At 42.3% G+C, this 19,993-nt stretch overlaps 1 protein-coding gene across 8 annotated transcripts; it reads right to left on the bottom strand.

The window, feature by feature from the left end:
- Window positions 1–5: 5 nt before the first annotated feature.
- On the bottom strand, window positions 6–19,620 carry LOC109635001 (protein phosphatase 1 regulatory subunit 12B). Of its 8 annotated transcripts, none has more exons than XM_069527503.1 (12): window positions 19,555–19,619; window positions 18,244–18,340; window positions 17,962–18,159; window positions 17,757–17,871; window positions 16,948–17,078; window positions 7,623–7,639; window positions 7,383–7,509; window positions 7,110–7,214; window positions 6,896–6,946; window positions 6,698–6,748; window positions 5,868–5,936; window positions 6–2,432 (listed from the first exon to the last, which is right to left on the bottom strand). In XM_069527503.1, the coding sequence occupies exons 1-11, from the start codon at window positions 19,572–19,574 to the stop codon at window positions 5,898–5,900; spliced, it is 951 nt and encodes a 316-aa protein (XP_069383604.1). In that variant the 5' UTR covers window positions 19,575–19,619; the 3' UTR covers window positions 6–2,432; window positions 5,868–5,897. The 8 variants fall into 8 exon arrangements, with proteins under 8 accessions (XP_069383604.1, XP_069383602.1, XP_069383599.1 ...); XM_069527501.1 differs by having other exon boundaries at window positions 5,868–5,939; window positions 19,555–19,617; XM_069527498.1 differs by lacking the exon at window positions 5,868–5,936 and adding an exon at window positions 3,631–3,893 and having other exon boundaries at window positions 19,555–19,617.
- Between the last annotated feature and the right edge of the window lie 373 nt (window positions 19,621–19,993).

Below are 19,993 nucleotides of genomic sequence, written 5' to 3'. Positions count from 1 at the left end.
ACACCTTCCCATCCCTTTACAGTTTATTAAGCAAAGTGAGTTAACCAACGTGTGCATATTAATCTGTCATCAGCACATTTCAAACTTCTCAGAGCGACACTCTGCATAGTTCAACACAGCACACGTAGGAGCAGCTGACACGTACTGTATCTTACTTTGAGTTTACTGGATGTGACCAAACAAATGAGTGGTGTTTGACTCCATCAACACTGTTAAAGGGAAACATCAAACACTGGAGACTCTGGTTCCAGAGGACGGACACAGAAATCATTCATGTGAGTGATTCAAATGAAGTCTGGCACTTAAATATATTAAATGATGATGTGAAATGAGGGAGATTTTATTTGCTCCAGGAGGAATAATTTTATTATTTTTCAGATTTCAGATTTTAAATGACTGTGTTAACATTGACAGCAATATTCTGACTATTGGCTTTATTCAGAGTAAACATTTTAATTATGACGTTGACGTGAGATACTAATAGAGTATTTCATTCACATTGTTCATTTACATGGTGCAGAGCATAGACTGATTATTACTGATTATTACTCAGATCTACATAATGTCCCAGAACACGTCGAAGGGCTTGAGATTAAAATACTCCACATCTCTTAATTTGATTATTGCTCATTTTGAGTTTAATTTTATTCAGGTGAAAGTAATGCAGTGTCTCATTCAGACTTTAATTTATATATATTGTTTTCAGATTGATATTAAATTGCTGTCCATGTAAACAAACTCATTGAAGGAGCCCAGATATTGAAAAATACCATTAAATCAATTTAACTTCAGTTTTGTCTTAATTTCAGAAGCTCAACACAGTTTTGCTAAAAGAGTGATTTTTCAAATATTATTCCTAAATCTTGGGATTGTGCTCGATGTTGAATATTAGACAGTGTTGTGGAATCTAAAATGTCGGCAGTGATTCATCTACTGGTGGATGATGTGTATTCCTTTGACAGAAACAACATGTGACGATCAAAACTAAGAGACACATAAATAAATAAATATATCTCTGTTACAAAACATAATATAGGACATTGTCTGTCCCACACACTCACACTGTTTCTTCTGATGATTTAATGATCATTAGGGATCAAAATTAAAAAATAAAAAGATCCTCTATGAAGAACACGTAAAAACAAGGAAAATGACAAACAGCTACTGGAACCACAAATAACAGAGGTTGGAAACTAATCGATTATGTTATAGAAACATATATAATATTCTGAAGGTAAAACTTTGCTGCAGGTGATGCCTCTGTCATTTCTGTGCAGTTCAGGCACGTTTCTTTAAAACAAGTTTTTTTTTTAAATAACAGATTAGATTGAAAGGTCACAAAATGATCTGCAGAGCTGCTGTTGCTTCGATGGCTGATGATGCATTTATAGTTTTCTAAAGGAAAGTTTTACAGTTTTCACACCTCAGTAAGAAGTGAAAACAGCTGAGTGACAAACCTTAACCTGGGCTGATTCCAAAGATTTCAGCTGTTTGTATTTCTGACACGGTTTCTCAGAGATTAAAGATTTTATCCTCAAAGTTTCGAGTTCTGAGAGAGAATCTGATTTTTATCGCAGAAATTGCATCTTGCAGCACAGAGACTCACATTCTCTCCGGAACAGAAGCTTCTTGGTCAGTTTGTTGTTCGTATGGCTTCATTTTACCCGTTTGTTGAAATATTCTGATTGAAATACAGATTTTTTTTGTAGAAGTGAAGCAGTGAAGTAGAACTTAACCAAATATTTTCTCTGAATGTTTCCTCATTTGAAGATTATTTACAAATCACTGTGTTTCAATGCTAGACATTTGATGCAGTAAATATATATTTGTTATGACAATAATCATGTGATACATTTTCATAATTTCGTGATAACATCTTAATAATTTGATGCTGATCAATACACGTTCCATAGCTGATTGCTGCAGTAATTAAAAAATAATCAATGATATAACTGGTTTCTCGTTCATAGATAAGACATCATTAAAAAACCTCTGCAGTGCAGGATGTGGCAACAAACGTGACGTTATATTAGATGCAGTTCCTTCATGCAAACCCCTGGATTTGTTTCAACTCAAACAGTACGACTGGTCCCTATTCGATTAATGTGAAATATTTATATATGACAAAATGACACTAACTAATCAAGAAGAAACAATTATTGTAACTCCATCATTACACTGTGAAACGTGGGCAGTGGGAATTTATTTCTGCAGCCGAGATGGCCCATCACCATCAACACCATAGCTCAGAGAGGAGTCACGGCTTGGGATGTGTGGGGAAATGAAACTGCTGTTTCAGGGTTGGAGCGTCCACAGACAGAGAACATGGAGCTTCACATATCTTTTCATTTAGACAGTTTGCTGATGACTCGAATGAGCGCCCCGTTCTCATCCTTTAGCCTCTGGTTGTCTGACTTGAGCTCTGTTAAGATCTGGGAGAGCAGAGGGAGAGAAGTGAGATCATTAAAACATCGTAGACACACTGCTCAATCCTGGTTTGAGTTGTTTGAGGATCAAAATTTTTACGATTTGAAGCCTCAGGTACAACAAGGCTTTTAACCAAATCGACTAAACTACTAAAAACACGTTTTCTAAGTGAAGTTGGAGGCCGGCCAATGAGGACATGCTCTGCAGCAGTTGATCATGCGAGTGAGACATGACTTTGACAGATGAGAAGTGAAAGAGAATGAAGTCAAAAAGAGAGAAACTGAGAAAGGGTCAAACTTCCCAAATCTGGGTCTCGTCTCTCAAGAAGAGCAACGACTAAAGATAACCATCGTATTTGTCAAAGTTTTAACCCGCTGCTCTGATATGATTCCAAAAAAACGAGTAAACGAGTGAAGGCTCCTCCACCGACACGTTCATAACCTGTGGGAAATCACATCTTTACCATGTGAGGAATAATGATCCAAACACTCAGCTCAGAAAACGTCCTGATGCTGTTTTCTAAATCCAGTTAAAGGAATGATTTGACATTTTGGAAATGCACTTTTCCACTTTCTTTCTTTCTTTCTTTCTTTCCAGCACTATACAGTCCCTCTAAAGATGGATGGATGGATAGATATATAGATATATAGATATATAGATAGACAGATAGATTGTAATTTTACTTTTATTAACATATTTTGTTGTTTCTCTGAAGGTAAAATACAAACAAAAATTATAAATCCACAGAGAAACAACATGAGTCACATTCCTGTGTCTGTGTTAAACACGACTTCATTGTGAGTCTAATGATCTCACACATTTCATTTCCTATGGAAGATTGACCACAGAGGCTATTTTCTTGGCAAACAACTTTGCATTGATTACACAGAACATTACACAGGACCAGCCTGTATTTATTTATTCCTGTTTCCAGATCAACAACCACTATAACGTGCATTTCTTCTTTTTGCAGCAGAGCTACTGTTGATGTGTACTTTACAAAAATAATGCGGTGATCATGTCATGTGAAGCTCCGTGCAAAACGAATGTGGGTAAAAATAAACTTCAAAGGGCTTATGAGAGCTGTTGTGGGGGGGGAGGGATCAGCAGGGTCGTAAAGGAGAATGGGTTTTAAAAGAAAAGAGTGCAGGCGAAGATGCATGACAGTGTTGGAGGTGTGTGAGCATCAGGAGGGTGCAGGACCTGCCTGAGAGGAACACAGCAGAGGACGAGGGGGCTGTAGAGGCACCAGAAGGACAGAGGAGTGCAGAAGTAATGTGTCTGAGGAAGGGAGAGGAAGGGAGGAAAGGAGGACAGGTGGTGTCGGGGGATCAGAGGTCCTCCGTCTCCGGCATGGAGGCCGTCTCAGAGAGGCGGGCGAGGACACGCAGCATGGCTCTGTTCTCCGCCAGGAGACACTCGTTCACCCTCCGCAAGGTGTGGACCTGAGCCAGAGCAGGGAAAGTCTGCACAGAGGAGGAGAGAGATACAGAGAGGGGGAGGACAGAGAGAGCGTGCAGGGAGGCAGGCCGTGTGCAAAGAGAGAGGCTCACATAGAAACTGTTTACAGGGAAGAAGGGGAGGGGGGGGATCTGGATCTGAGACACGTACCAGAGCACTTACAGAAACAAATATTTACCCAACCAGGAAGATTTGAGGAGAATAGAGGAAGCTGCCACAAGCAAAGCAAAGTATAAAGCCTCCTTGTCTCCTTTGATTTCACCCAGAGACTGAATATAAAGATGGACGACATGAATGCAACTCCAAAAGTGAAGCCAAAACATCTCAGTCGCCACCTGGTGGATGGTCGCAGTATACGTCTCAATCCTGCCTCCTGCATGTTAACGGATGGGACATGGATAAAAACTAAAAAGTCAAAGCACATGTTAAATGAATTGTGATTTTAGGTGGTTCTTATATCAAATCACTGATCACAAAATATGTGAATTGCCCCCTGGTGGCTAATTCCAATATAGGTTATAAACCCAGCCTCCTCTCCTTGAGACGTGGTCCAACCATAACAAATCTCAGTACTTATCACTGTTGTATGTTTGTGCTCATTTTATTTAGTTATTTAATGCAATAAAAAATCGGTGTGAGGAGAGTGGCGAAGTGCTGAAGTGTTGTTATACGCATGGATTCAAAAAGGAGAGGGAATTCAAATACATAGAAACTAAAACTCTACGATTTTGGTTCTTAGTCAAAGGGATGGAAACTATTCCTCCCTCTCCCCCCTCCCTCTAAACCCACACTCCTCTTGTCCTGACTTTGAGGTAAACCCCAATGTGGCTCAACAGGAAAGTTTGTGGTTTGACACCATTCCTGAGCGGAAACCACAGGACACACACAAACACAAACACACACACGAGACACAAATATGACAGAGGACGAAATCCAGCTCCTTCACACAACACCGGAACACATTTCTAAAAGAAGAAGCAGAATGTTTGAGACCCAGATGTCCATGCATATAATGTCCTCTAGAATAAAACAGTTTCTGCAGAGGTGCCCTCTGCAAGAGGAGAGGAGAGGACAGAGTGAGGTGAGACCACTATCGTTTTATTACACTCTCTTAAATTGGAGCTCTCTGTTCTACACACTCGCTATTGATTAAGTTTCAGAAGCTGTTTGTGCTAATTTAGCTTTAAAACCCTGCAAAGACCCTGGACACAAATTTAAAGGGAAAACAAGGACACACGGTGCCGTCGATGTGAAACATCTGGAACCAGACCCAGTGGAAGGGAAAGAGCCACAGCACCAGCTGTTTCACACCTGCTCCCCCTATGGGCAGGAAAAGTAACAGCAGTAAACCAGCTTGCGTGCCGTCTCAAAGATAGCAATGCTGTGTTCACACCAGATATGAAGCAAATACTGCCACGTTATGTTTCTCACGTCATGCAAATTTTTTGCTCAAGTTCAAATATTTGAACCCGAGCAAGTGAAGCGAATTAAGCATCTTTACGTCGATCACGTTGTGTCATTCGAATTGTTCGTGTCGCTAAGTCTGAGTGAATTCACATCTATTAGCGTATTTCCATTGAGCGAGAAATTCACTTTGCATTTGAACACTCACTACTTGTTACACTCACTGCAGTGTAAGTGTTAAAATGACAGAATCTGTGATTTGGTTTTGCTAATTGAAGACAGCATGTCCGTATCTGCAGGTGTGAGGTGCTGCTGCTATTTTTCCTTTCCACCAGGTGGCGGGGGTTTACTCGTGTAGGACTAATCTAACATCAACAGCTCCCCCCTGTGGAGAATCTGTTTTTCGTGCCAAACAGGAACAAGTGACTTTGTGGGTGCGTGACATTCCAGCTCCCTGAGGTGTGAAGTGTACAGCTCTGGTATGTTTGAGTTTATAATGTCCACACGTGTAAACAGAATCAAGTGAGGTGACAGGCAGGTGTCAATCACACCTCAGCGTCATAGCGACCACTCACCATCCCCCCTCCCCTGAGAACAGCCCGCCCTCAGGGCTGGTACCCACAGCGGAACCGCAGTGGGGCGTCCTGCTGAAGGGAACCACGACAACATGGGTGTCAAACATCGGTTGCTGGCGGACACACTGCTGCACGTGTGTTCTCTTCAGCGCCGGCAATTTATATTTCCACGGACCACAGCCATTATTTCCTTCCTCTTGAGGAACATAACAATGTTGCAATGATTTGACATAGAAATCCAACTTTAACCCTGTTGTGTAATTTTCCTCTCTGCTGCCTCTGCACAGAATGAAGTGCAGAGCGCTGAGGCCTGAAATCCCTCTGCTGCGATGTCCTGTGTTGCTTTGTGAAGCAGAATACACACAGTGCGGTGCAGGAATGTCTCACAAAAGCAGGTCTTTTGCTCTTGGACAGGGTTTTGGTATTCAGCTGGAACTAGGTCACAATGTTCACCCCAACAGTGGGATAAGTGGAGCAGGGGAGCAGCAGCACAGGCTCCTCCTTAGCCTGGCAGGAAGTGGCCCAGCAGAGCACTGTGGGTAATGAGCCTAAAGCATTAACCTTCCTTCTCCTTGACTCCAAACCCACCTGTCTAAGCACAACCCCAGAGAGTATTTATATATATATGTGTGTGTGTGTGTGTGTGTATGTGTGTTTTGCTTTGTAGAATCACTTCATGTGCTACATTTAGCATGAGTGAGAGGGGCTTGGCTGGAGGTGTTTGCTCTCAAGGACTGTTAGTGTTGTTGGGCAAAAAAAACAACACAGAGATGTAGACGCCATCATAACCCGAGGTGAATATACACAATTTTGTTTTTGCATGGACTGACCTTTATCTCCCCCTCCATGTCTGACACTCTCCTCTCAAGTGCTTGTTTTTCCTGTGAACGAAGACAAAACAACTGAAGTAAATAATCTTCAGTAAAAGGTCGTTTCTCTATAATTAAAAACAAAACTAAATTCTAAAGAACAAGAAGAAAAGTCAGATCCCTCTTGATAGATGCCAAAAGGTCGCTGAGGCAACTCACCCTTTTCTCTGATTCAAGTGCCGAAGACTTCTCTGATATCCTGTCGTGCCTCTGGAAGTCAGAACGGTGCTGTTATTGTGAGAATCTCAGAAGGATTGTACATATTTTGGAGTCATGAAGTATTCAGACGTGACCTTCCTGCAGCACGCCCGTGGGAAAAAACCATGATGGTGCAGCGGTGACAGAAGACGACTGAACTTGACAGTTTGTGTACCTGAGTGACTTTTTCCAGCTGGGAGCGAATCTTGACCAGTTCTTGTTTGCTGTCGTGCAACCTGGACTTGAGCCGCTCGTTCTCATGCAAAGCTTCTGCATACATCTGAATACAGAAGAAAATGAAGATGGAGGAAAAGAGTCAACAAAGAGTAATAATAAATTAATGAACTAGAAGCGCCCAACAATCACATTATAAAGAAGCCAATAAAACAATGCAGTTTATTATATCATCATCTCTGCACAGTGACCCTGTGGATCTAACAGTTACCACCTTCTTATAGTCTTTGGCGGTGGAGTCTTGATCTTTACTCAGAGAGGCCAGTCTCGTCTCTCTGCGCGTATAAGAGCTGGTGCGGCCCAGTGGTCTGTCCGTCGCACTTTCTCCACTGGAGTCGTACCTGGAGGCAACACACATCATACTCAGTGCACCGTGCTACTTTATCCAGGACATTCATTAATGATTTATTTATTTCAGGGAATTCAGGATAAAAAAGCAGCGCCTGATCCTCACCTCGACAGTCTGTCATGCTGAAAGACAAAGAGAAAAAAAGCCACGTTAGCTTGATCACAGCATGGGAACGCTGTCTGAAAAAAACACTCTGCTGTGGATAGATCCAGATTTATTTGTTTGATAAGAACAAACAGAGGCTTGGCAGAGAAATATTTTTCCATCTTGAGACAACAAAGAGGAAAAACAAAACTTCCAAGTGAATTATCGCAGCGTGTTCAAAGCCGAAGGCCCTGCGGGGAGAGAGCGAGCGCAGCAGTGAGACACAACTCACCCCGTCAGCGCGGTGGCAGAGTTCACGCAGGTCAAACTTCCCGGTGAGCCCAGTTAATCTTTTAGAATAGGAGGCTGCAGCACAAATGCCTGCAGCATCAAGATGACATCATGACATCAGGAGCTAAGTATCTCTGGTGTGACGGGTCGGCCGCTAACATCAGACTGCAAACTGATAGCAGGCAGGTTTAAACTGTGGCAGGTCCAGTCTACAGGGTCCTGTGGCGCTCACATAGCCAACTGAACTTGCTGCTAATTTAATTCAATTAAATTGTATTTGTATAGCAGCAAATCACCACATACAGTGTCTTACTATATATATATATATATATATATATATACAGTATATATATATACTGCTTTGTGAAGTTCCATCACCAGTGACGAGTAGCAGACTCCAATAACTTCACAAATTATTGAACTACAGCCAGATTCATCATTTTTTTTGGGTTCCCTGGAAACATCTCTGGTGTCATTTTCACTATTTGCAAGTGTTTTCTTCATTTGCAGTGAGCTTTCTCAGCCACCATTGATTCTGCTGCAGTGGTGTCCCGGGGGCAGAGCTGCTGTATTGAGATGCTGTCGACTAATTGTGAGTCAGTCATGACGTTTCACCAACTTTTTACAGCATCAAATAACTAATTCAAAACAATATACCTGAAAAATGTGAACTGGAACAAACGTGTGATAAGAACGTCCTGAAATAACAGAAACTAAACTTAAAATATACAATTCAATATATTGTGTTTATTATTACTATATTTATTTAAATCACTCTCAAGGTATTTGATTTATTCCCAATAAATCAACATGATTGAAAACTATTCCTAAATGTGACACTTTGAATAGAATTAATTTAATAAAGTGAAATGGAAATTTGATGTGTGATTGAAATACATAAAGTCAACATTTTGGATTAAATATTTTAAGTGTATCTTTGAGAATTGTTTGTTTTTTGTTTGGTCCACGTCCCAGGAAGAGGAGGCTGGGTTTATGAACCATGCTGCAACCAGCCACCAGGGGGCAATCCAGGTGATTGGGCTTCACTTTTAGGGAGCAGTAAGCAGATGGGCCTGAAGTTAATGAGCACAAACCTGATGTAGGCGTAGTTAATGCGTCTACTGCCTCCTTGTGCTCATGTACACAATGTACACACAGAATATGTAAATATAATGATATCCTGCAGCTGATGAACGTGTCACATGGGAGGAGGATCCATGATCTCTCTGTATCTGCTGTTGTCTCTTTAACGTTACCCCCAAAACATTCAGAGCTGTGGAGCTGCTCTCTCGTTGGGAAAGACGCCTTGAGAAACAACTCTCTGTTTGGAAACACGTTGCAGTGAACGTCTTGTGCCGCCGTCGGAGACAAGAAGCAGATGTAGAACGCGTTAGAAGCATGAGGACAATTTATGTGGAAAGGAACAGTTATTCCTGTGAGTTAGGGGATGTTTCACACAGCGTCAAAGGAGCTATTCCTCAGCAAGTGTTTACATAACTGAGCCAGCGCTGCCTGTCCTTATGTGGTCATGTGCTTAAGCAGAGCTATCCAGGAAAAAACAGACCTCCGTGACCTCAGACGAAGAAAGGGCCAAGGATGGAGCTCTCTTCACTCTGATCTCACAGCGCCTCAATCAGATTCAGTGGAAATTCACTCATCAGCCGGGATGATTGGACCTCTGGCTTTATGAATAAATCCTCCCACTCATAAGGATATGAAGCACCGTTTCAAGATTACTGGTTCCTGTGCAGAACTCTATTTCACACTAAAGGATTAGGGAAATTGGTGAAATTATTTTCTTAACTGACTTAATTCCAGTAACATTTTCAGTGAGCCCTGTGGAATTCGAGCCTTTTACAGTCATACATGTATTCCCGCATCATGAAATGTTTTCTGTTCACGTTGAACCAGAGCCAGAAGCTGAATCATACTTTAAATTCTATTTCTGATGGCGGCCGCACCAATCGGATTCCCTTGTTTGGGAAAAACAGAGGGAGTCAGAAGTGGCACATGTATGCAGGAGGAGAGGAAGAGGGAGGGGGGGGGGGGGGGGACAACAGGGTGTCAGACTGTATCAGACGGACGGGTGCACGCCATGACCACGGGCGCTCTGTAAGCACAACTGCCTCCAGTTTTTATGGTTTGCCAGGACCAACAATATACACCAGCAGGGGAGGGCACAGAGGGTCAGGGGTACACACACTCACACGGAGGCCGCCTGCATGAGCTCACTGCTTGGAGGTAAAAATGAAATTGTTCACAGCAGTTTTCAAAAGCCAATTACCCCTCATCTCACTTCTGTCTGTTTGTGTCCCCCCTCTACTGTCACAGCATCTCCACCTCAAAGCTGACAGGTCGACTGCAGTAGGAAACTCTGAGCCTCTCTCTCTCTCTCTCTCTCTCTCTCTCCATAAAAGACCTTTCTTCCACATGCCCTCACCTTTCCTCACTTCAGTCTCTTTGCGGCTCATCTGAGACCTTCATGGCCGCTGAGAAAACACCCTCCCTCTCTTTGCTTTTTCGACAGCACTGTCCTCAAAATGCTTCAGATCCAGTGATGAAGGTAGTACTCAGTGTACAAATACTCCATTACAAGTAAATCTCTGGAGCTCTATAGTTTAGTTATTTTTTGCAGTTAGCTGAGTCCCATCTGATCTGTATATGGAACTTTTCTACTTCTTCTTCCACTCAAAACTCGTTCGAGTACAGTTCTGCCCATCACCCACTCACACACATTCATACAGTGCATCTATGTGCAGCACTCATAGACTGACAGCCATCAGGGCAATTTGTGTTTCAGTTTCTTGCCAAAGGACACTTCAGCATGCTGAATGGAGGACTCAGGGATCAAACTACCGACTTCCTTGTTAGTGGAGGCTCTACTTCCTGCGCCACAGCTGGGTAATGAGATAAATGTGGATGATCAGGACAAGATTGATGATGTACAAATGAAAGAAAAACTTCAATTCTGGCATAAAAATGTATATTCTGTTGCCAACTAATTTCTAAATCCTGCTTTTCATCATGAAGTATTACAAAACTGCATTTATTTCAGCTTCAATTGTTTTTTAACTGAATTGCTGAGATGTTTGATGGAACTGTGAACAACTTACAGACATCTGAACTCAGAGAAAAACATTTTTGAGTTTTGTAAAATTATCATTTTTATATGAACGTGTGTTATTATGTAAAGTAGCTAAAGCTGTCACATACATGTAGTGGACAAAAAAGCAGAATATTTCCCTCTGAAGTAGAGTAGGAGTAGAGTTATAAAATAACATAAAAATACTTGAGTAAAGTACAAATACCTCAAATCATTATTGAGTAAATGTACTAAGTGACTCTCCACCACCGCTCCAGTGTTAATGTTTCCACCGCTTCCTGCTGCTCACAGCTGTAGCACACATTGTATTTTGCTAAAGACGATCAGGTTCTCATCAAAACATTGTGACATGTGCTAAAAATACTGCATCAATCAGACTCCCCTCCCTCCAGTACTGCTTTGTCTCTCCCATGAACACTTTGCCAGTTCAAACTGGGCTGACATCATGGCAAATTAATGCCAGAGTTTCACCAAAGACACAAAGACACTGACATGTCTTGAAAAGAGCAGAAGACTGGCGGCATTCAGCGCCTGAACTGTAACGCCAGTGTCTGCAGAGTTGCATGACATTTACTGTACATGTCCCAGCACAGACTCAATGACTGTCACCGCTCCACATTTCAGCATCTGTCTGTCGCTTTAAGAGTTTGTGACTAAGGCCAGCTCAGTATGATGCACCGACATAAACACCACAGTCAAACAACGCCCATGAGAATAAGCCACTTAGACACAGAGAGAAAAATAACAGGAAATTACAGTTTTTATCCAAAAGTCTCTTCCAGAAGGTTTGGTTGGATTCTTCGGAGCAAATAAGTTTCATGGATCATCATATAAATGGAATTGATGAGAGACTGACAACTACTTGTTCACTTTCAATCAACTTATTTTAGAGACAATTACTGTAATCACAGAAAATAAGAAAAACAGGAAATACCTTGATCAGATAATAATCTTGTTATGAGATGCTGAAAGTGTTTGTTTAACTAAATCCACACATAACTGCACATGTCCAAACACATGAATAATTTACCAAACTTTCTGTTATCACTTAATCTGCAAGTCATTTTGTCTTTATCTATTAAAATACATCAAATGATTGGCCTGTTTACTATGATGCTGTGCAGGATACAGAACTTGTAGAGGTTGAAATCACAGGACTTTTAAAATCATATTAATATATTTCAAACATAGACTGTAAATAAAAGATTTCAAATTGCTGCCAAATTATTTTTTTATCCATGGACGAAGCATTTTATCAACTAATTGTATCAGCGCTACTTTACACTGAGCTGATGTTTAATGTTTTATTGCTTTTGTATTTTCTATTCATTCTCTTGTTTTATTTTTTGTATTTTAATCCTGTTCAGCACTTAGGTCCACTGTGGTTGTTTTAAACTGTGTAAATAAACTTTAACTTGACTTCACTTGGCTTGTGCTGTCATGTCTTAGAAGATCAGTCACCAAGACCTACAGAAAGTGGAATTCTTTCTTCTAGTTTTTTTAAGTTTGGATGAACATATGGCAAAGTCACTTGACTATGGATTCTAATATCAATCATTTTAATCCGGTTTAACTTCAGGAAAATTAATTAGAAACATCTAATCTGATAAATTGGTGACACCAGTTCAAAATGAAAAGAGGGTGAAAGACATTCTGTTCTTACTCTGTAGTTTTTGTCTGTAGGGGATGGAGAGGACGGTGGTGACTCTGTCAGTGACTTTCTGGTGCGGGTCAGGTCCTTGGTGCGTGGGTAATAGGATGACATCTCCCCTCCTTGACCCTGAGCAGGCAGGTTCTGCTGCAGCGTTCACCGAGGAGCCCACCTCCAGAGAACAGCTGCACGGACGCACAGATCCCCTCAAGCAACAACAGTGACGCAGATGCACATGACTGCGCTCCTGGGGAATCCTCAGCAACAGGTGTGTGTGTGTGTGTGTGTGTGTGTGTGTGTGTGTGTGTGTGTGTGTGTGATGATCCCTTCTTCAAAGCTCAGACGGTGGTGATGAAATTTTTTTAAAAATGCAACAAAAACAAGATAATATACCTGGTGAACACAAAAAACAAAGAAGTAACTCTAAAGCTACGAAAGCAAACTAACGATCCTCCCTTTGTCTCCGCTCCGTCGACACCGAGGTCTTTGATGAAAGGTAGAAAAAGTCCAAAAGAGAGCAGTCAACATAGAAACGTTTTTTCCCTGTGCTGCCTCTTCCCATGTTCACCAAAGTTATACACTCTCTCTCTCTCTCTCTCCATCTCCCTCCCTCTCTTGCTTTCTCTATCTCCTTCTCCTTTCTGTGCTTGGTCTCTCTCTCTCTCCCAGTCCCCCGCCAACTCCCCCCTTGCTGCTCCCTGCTCTCCTCAGCTTTGGCAGCTTTCTGTGGCGGCCTGCCAGAGGCTCTGCGATGGCCAGACTCGGCACTGAAGGCTAAAATTGTCCAGTGATGTGGACGGGGATAAGAGGTGGGGGGGGGTTGGGGTTGGGGACAGCAGCAGTCTGTGTCCTGGAAGGTCAACAGACAGTATTTCCTGAGATGCCATCAACAACCGTGAGGTGTCGAGTCATTCTGTATGCACCCTATAGTGCGATGGAGAGGATGATAGTGTGTGTGTGTGTGTGTGTGTGTGTGTGTGTGAGTGTTACATGGTGTTAACAGAGAGCTCTTGTGCCACATTTCCTCTTATCGTTCATCCATCCATCCATTAGCTATATCTACGGGTTGAGAGTGGCGCTGGAGCCGATCCCTGCTGACATTGGACAGAAGGTGATATACATCCCAGACAGGCTGGACAGTCCGTCACTGGGTTTTCCTTTGACTGAAATATATTTATTCTGTTTCACATTTGGAGAAGTCCAGTGGTTAACAGTCACAGCAATAAGAAGGGTTCGAACAGAACCTCTCTGTGTGAAGATTGTACTCGCTGTATGTTCCACAGTTTTAATGAAGGGATGGATGGATGGATGATGGATAGATGGATGATGAATGATGGCTGATGGATGATGGATAGAGGGATGGATAGATGGATCGAGAGATGGATAGATGGATGATGGATGATGGATGATGGATGGTGGATGATGGATGATGGATGATGGATAGATGGATGGAGAGACGGACGGAGAGATGGAGCTGTTGAGCTGATGAGATTTGACTGTGATTGCGCTGTTGACTCCACTGTGACCTCCCCCCTCTGCAGATGCTGTTACTGTTTGACGTCTTCTTCTGTTTCTGGCAATGAGCGAGAGTCGTATTTGCTACAGCCACTCGAGGGCTTTGTATCTTGGACATGAATATTTCCTGGTGTTGGCTGAAATGGCTGAATGTGTCAGCAGTGCCAGACGAGCCGTTTCCTCCCGTTTCCGGTCTTTCTGCTGAGTACAGCACTGACTGTATCTTCATGTTAACCATACAGAGCGATATCAATCTTCTCATTTAACCCCCTGCAGGGAAGCTTAACAAGCATATTTCCCAAATGCCGAGCTATCACTTCCAAGAAGCCTGCACCTCCCCTCACTTTCTTCCAGTATAGTCCGCACCAGCCGGCTTAGCGCTACCTTCCTTTTATAGTGAGGTTTGCACTTCGCTGTTCCTCTACTCCCTCACCCCTGCTCAGGGCAAACAGATGAGAGAACGAGATACAAACAAAGAAACCGAGGAGGAGGAGTGAAGAAAATAGAAAGAGAAAGGAAAAGAAAGGCTTGACTTTTTAATATAGAGGCACATTACCTTCACAACTACACTCCTCCACCCAGGCCCAACAGTCCCCTCTGAAACCACAAATTCACTAGGTCAGGATTTTTATTTGGATCTACACCAATTATACACATTCATAAATATGTCACCTAAAAATGCCTGATTTCTATTTTCTTATCTACTTCCATGAATTATTCTTGGAGGAATTCTCAGACAACTCTTTCAAAGCTACAGAAAGTGAAGAAATCAGGATCTGGACCAACACCGAAAATAAATGGGTTCTGACCCGTTTTTCCTTCCACCAAGTTCCATGAAAGTCCAGCTGGTAGGTTTTGCATGATCCATGCTGACAAACCAACAAACGACAAGTATCTAAAAAGGCAGATATTAGTGGCTTTAGTTCTGGTTTGACATCAGAATGAAACTACACATAGTTTTTATCTTGTATGTTTGTAGAGAAAATGACTCAGTGGTAGTGAACTACACTGGCACTGGTGTCGGAGACTTTCATTAAGGGGTGCTGATCCGAGCTGTAGTTCCCCCACCAGCCTGATTGTTGGCCTTAGTTTCAGGACTTTCCATGAGAGACATTACTCTCAGGGTGTACATGAGGAGGAGCAGGCTGCACTTCCAACAGGATCTTATAACAGAAACTGCTCCATTAGAAAGTGGTTCTTTAGTAGAAAATGTGACTTGCAAAGAAATCTAAATTCCCCTGCTCCTTTCTTGTATCAGAATCTCTCAGCTGACTCGCTCTGCACCTGTCTCTCTCTCTCTGTTGCTGAAAAGAAACGTGGAAAGTCTGCTCAGATCATCATGGAGTCACGCAGAGGTCGGCTCTGGAGATGGGCGGCCTGTGCTTCTGATGAAGCCTCGCTGCTCGGTATGATTATCACAGACAGATATAGTCCACTCGGTAACGCAAGGAGACTCATGTTACCAACATATTCCACCGGGGGGGGGGGACAGCTGGACCGCTGAGCTGGAATCAGTTCACACAGGGAAACCATTTTCATGTATGAGCTTGTAAAAGTCACCCTGACTGCCTGGCCGTCCACTCTGTGGGGTTTGCATTTGAAAATAGATTTTTAAAAAATACACATTTCTCAGGAGATTAAAGTGAAAATCCTCATTGATACTGAAGTGCATTGACAGGTTGCACCCAGAAGGAGGATTTGGTGATGGGGCGACGCTCACATGCGGCACACACAGGTGCAGGGAACACACTCTCGGTTCAGAGGGCCAAAGAGAAACGAAAGTCAATCCCTCTGAGTCCAAGTCCACACACACAGAGCGTCTCAGTTTTGCCCAATATGGGATGGAATGCCGAGACACCTCAGCCATGTGATGTGAAGAAGCAAAGCGACTTAGAGGGAGCGGGTGAGGGAGGGGGAGAGGGTGTGTGTGTGTGTGTGCGTGTGTGTGTGTGCGTATGTGTGTGTGTGTGTGTGTGTGTGTGGAGGGGGGGAGGGGGTCTGGTAGACATTAACCAGCACTTCTGGTTAAGACAATCTCTGACAACGTGCTTCACATCTGCGATTGCACGACACTTTAAAATGTTGCATCAGAGATTAATGCAGAGTTTTCTTTGAAGCCTCCTCAGCTTTCATGGTGATAATCAGGAGGTGAAACATGAGACAATGCTGCTCATGAATGTTGATTCACACAGAACAATGCGATTGTTGTGGTGTGAGATTATCAGTCTGAAGTATTTAGTGTTTCAAATGCATATTTCACACTTTTGACTTTGCTCCAGTTAAAAACACATTGTGTAGTAAACAGAAGTCTTTATCAGGTGAAGTGTAAATACTCAGTTCTCCTTGGTCAAACTAAGGGCATGGAAAATACATTGTAAAAGCTTTTGGCTCCATCTAGTGGTGCTAAGAGAAAATCCATCTTTCCATCCATATTATCTTCACTGCTTGACCTTTTTAAGTTTGCAGGGGGCGCTGGAGCCAATCCCAGCTGACATTTATGAAAATTAAGAAAACACATGCAAATAGAAAAAAATAAGAAAATAAGAAAACAACTTTTTGAAGACACATGCGCTGCAAAAAGTCACAACACATGGAAATTGTGAAAACGACAACAGAAATGTTTCCAGGGGGACCCCAAAAGAGCAGCCTGAAGTTTGTGATGGAACTTCACAAAGCATTGAGCTGCAGCCAGGTTCTTTTTGTGTCCCCTGGAAACATTTCCGTTGTCGTTTTCAATTTGCATGACAGACAATAACTAAAAGCCGATAAAAACATTTTCCACGTACCTCTGCAGGGTTGAAGTCTGAACAGTCACCATCACGGCAGCGTTGTCTCTGTTGCTGTCTCGGGGCAAAGCTCATCTGTGCTGAATCGTCAAAAGGGTTCTGATTTTCATCTTTCCACCATCTTTCACCACCTGAACACACAGTATACTCTAAGTAGTCCTACTGTACACACAACACACCTGAAGCTAATATTCAAACTTGGGGCCCTGGAGACCCTGAACTCCTTGACAGCTCAACATGTTTAGTTATTTCATCTGCCTGATATTCCAAAACTTTTCCTGGTTTTTTGATAATTGCTTATAAACTTGATTTTAAACTGAAGAACGTCTGGGACACATTATGTCTGTTTTGGGGTCTCAAAAGCTGTCGAACAAGTTTAAATACAAATGTGTCTTAATTAAGTTTATAACAGTTTGGGGTATAGATCTAACTGAACCAAACTATACAAAAATGTCGCTAATTACTTATATTTACGTGATTTTATTTATTTACTGTTTGGTTTTCACTGCCCATGTTTCATAGCTTTTTTAACATTATCTAACTTTCTGCTTTTATTTCTTTATTACTGCTGTTGTTAGTATTATAAGTATTAGTATTATGACTTTAAAACATATTTCCTTACTTGGTGTTAAATGTCTTTGTTGTATGTGATGTTTGTGGCACATGTAAAGAAAACTACTTCAACACTTCTCTATATGTTGGGTTCCACTCAATAATAATAAAAGTACATTCATGATGGAAAAAAATAAAGTGAGAAAGTAAAGCCAACCTCGAGTAAACACAAGAGTTAAAACGTTTTACTCTCTGACCTCTGAAGGAAGTGTTGCAGACGGGCAGGCCACAGGATCCAGAGTTAGCTGAATATAAAAAGTTTGCTGTTGGAGTCTCAGTGAGGGTTTCTAACCTGGGTTCAATGTTTCCCTGCTGAAGATGCATAGGAGAAAAGAACACATCTAGTTACTTCTGCTGCAGAAAGCCTGAATTCATTTCTGAATATATCTCTCTCTTGCTCACCTCGTCCAGTTTTCCCCATCTTGCACTGGTCTCTGTTGTTTCCGTGGACTCTGTCAGGCTGAGTTTGACTCTCCTCTCATCTGTAAAACCTTTCCTCAGGCAGGACCTGTCATTCAGAGCATCCTCTGTCTGCCTACTGTCCCGAGGAGACAGGCTGTTGATCTGCTGAGCCTCTTTCAGGTCTGTCAGAGTCACACCCTGCAGGACATTCATACAACTTCATGTCAACACTAACACAGAATACAACCAGACTTGAACTTCTCTGAGCCATTTGTTGTCTACCTGTGTTGACCTGCGGGTCTGTCTGGCATGACGAGACTTTGCTTTCCTCTGAGACTCCGCTTCTTCATCCCTGACTGGGGTCAGATACAACCTGGGTCTGTAAGAAAACAGGAACAAGTCAAGAGTCACGCACAGAGGCCTGGGAAGTTCAAGAGGGCAGCACCTTTCTGATCAGACAGACTAACAGAGTATTCAGGTAATCATAACAGTTCTCTCTATGATACTGTGTGCTTTTCAAAAAGGTCCTCTGATGTGCAAACCAATATGATCTGATCCGAATATAGATTTTATCATTAAAATTGTTTGTTTGATTGTTTGTGGTTATGATTATTTTCATGAGAAAGTCCATTCAGTGATTATGGATGGATGGATGGATGCATGGATAGATTAATGGATGGATGGATGAGAGGACAAGACAAGACATTCTATCCAACCACACACCAATTATAATACTTGGCAGTTGCTAATAAAGACAAAGACTTTCACTGTCGTTGGATAATTGTATAAAAATGTCTAAAAGACAAATTTCCTTTGCTGCATCCTTTCATCCCATTAATTCAGCCTCTAGAATAATTTCTCCCTGCAGCAACAACAAGAAGGGTGTCAAATGAAGGATGCACTGAAAATGCATCTTCATTGTGACTTTAAGACCCGAGTGCAATTTCTGCCAGTGGCTCCACACACAAAAAGAGCTGAGCAAGCACCAGAGGGGAGGCTCATGTTTAACCCAGAGTTACCCACCCCTCCTCTGCTACGCTTTTACTGGTATCGATCCCTCACTGTGAAGTCACCCTGACTGAGAGTCAGTTGGCTGGTGAGCTGCACACTCTGCTCTTCAGTGAAAAGCAAACAGCATCATATGGCATTCATGGCTGTGGGTGGTTCTACAGAGTGACAGAAAGAAGGATTCAGTAAAACAATGAAACACTAAACAAGTTAGACCAAGCTGCAGATGAATTATCCACCCACACTTTAATTACAACAAAACCTGCGAGCCATACACGGCAAAATACTCCTCTTAAGCCACATGACCAAAAATGATGATAACTAATGAGCTAAAATAGTTAAGAATAATACCCCACAGCCAACAATTACTAACATACACAAAGAAGCTAATGGGGATCTTATCTTCATCAGTTATATCAGTTCAACGAGGCCTGCAGCACCTGAACTGAGCAGAGCCGCTCCACAACATGACAAACGCGAGAACTTTGAGCTCTGCAGCAAGTCAGACTGAACATTTAGAGAATAAATCTGGTGAAACAAGAGTCCAGGAGGAGAACAGAGTGACTCAGTATCTCTGAATCTTACCTGGCAACAAGCGCTTGCATGGTCCCCGAGGAAGGTCAGTGACTGAGGCTCTGAGACACTGCAGCAGTGATGAGTGGGAGAGGCTGAGGGGGAGAGAGAGGGAGAGAGAGAGACTTCCTGTCTGTCATGATGATGCACACACACTCACAATCAGGTTAGACTCATTGTTTTCTGTGGTCTGCTGCAAGTCTACACACGTCAGTTCTATTTTATTTCATTAAGAGAAGTTAAATGATATTTTACAACATAATTTGCATAGATACTCACATAATGAGTCAGTTGATGTCGGTAAACATTATTTGACTGTGCTTTCCATGCTGCTAACTGCTGCTGTTACAATGCTAACTGATCGATGCTGCTCAGGAAGCGTCGTGACTGCAGATACAGTTTGTACTGCTAGCTGGGTGTTGCAACTATCTTGAATACTTTTTCATGAGCA

Source organism: Paralichthys olivaceus, chromosome 6 (genome assembly GCF_024713975.1).
Source record: "Paralichthys olivaceus isolate ysfri-2021 chromosome 6, ASM2471397v2, whole genome shotgun sequence".
Classification (NCBI taxonomy): Eukaryota; Metazoa; Chordata; class Actinopteri; order Pleuronectiformes; family Paralichthyidae; genus Paralichthys; species Paralichthys olivaceus.
Note: the sequence above shows the minus strand (reverse complement) of the source record. Positions and strands in the feature narration are given on the sequence as shown.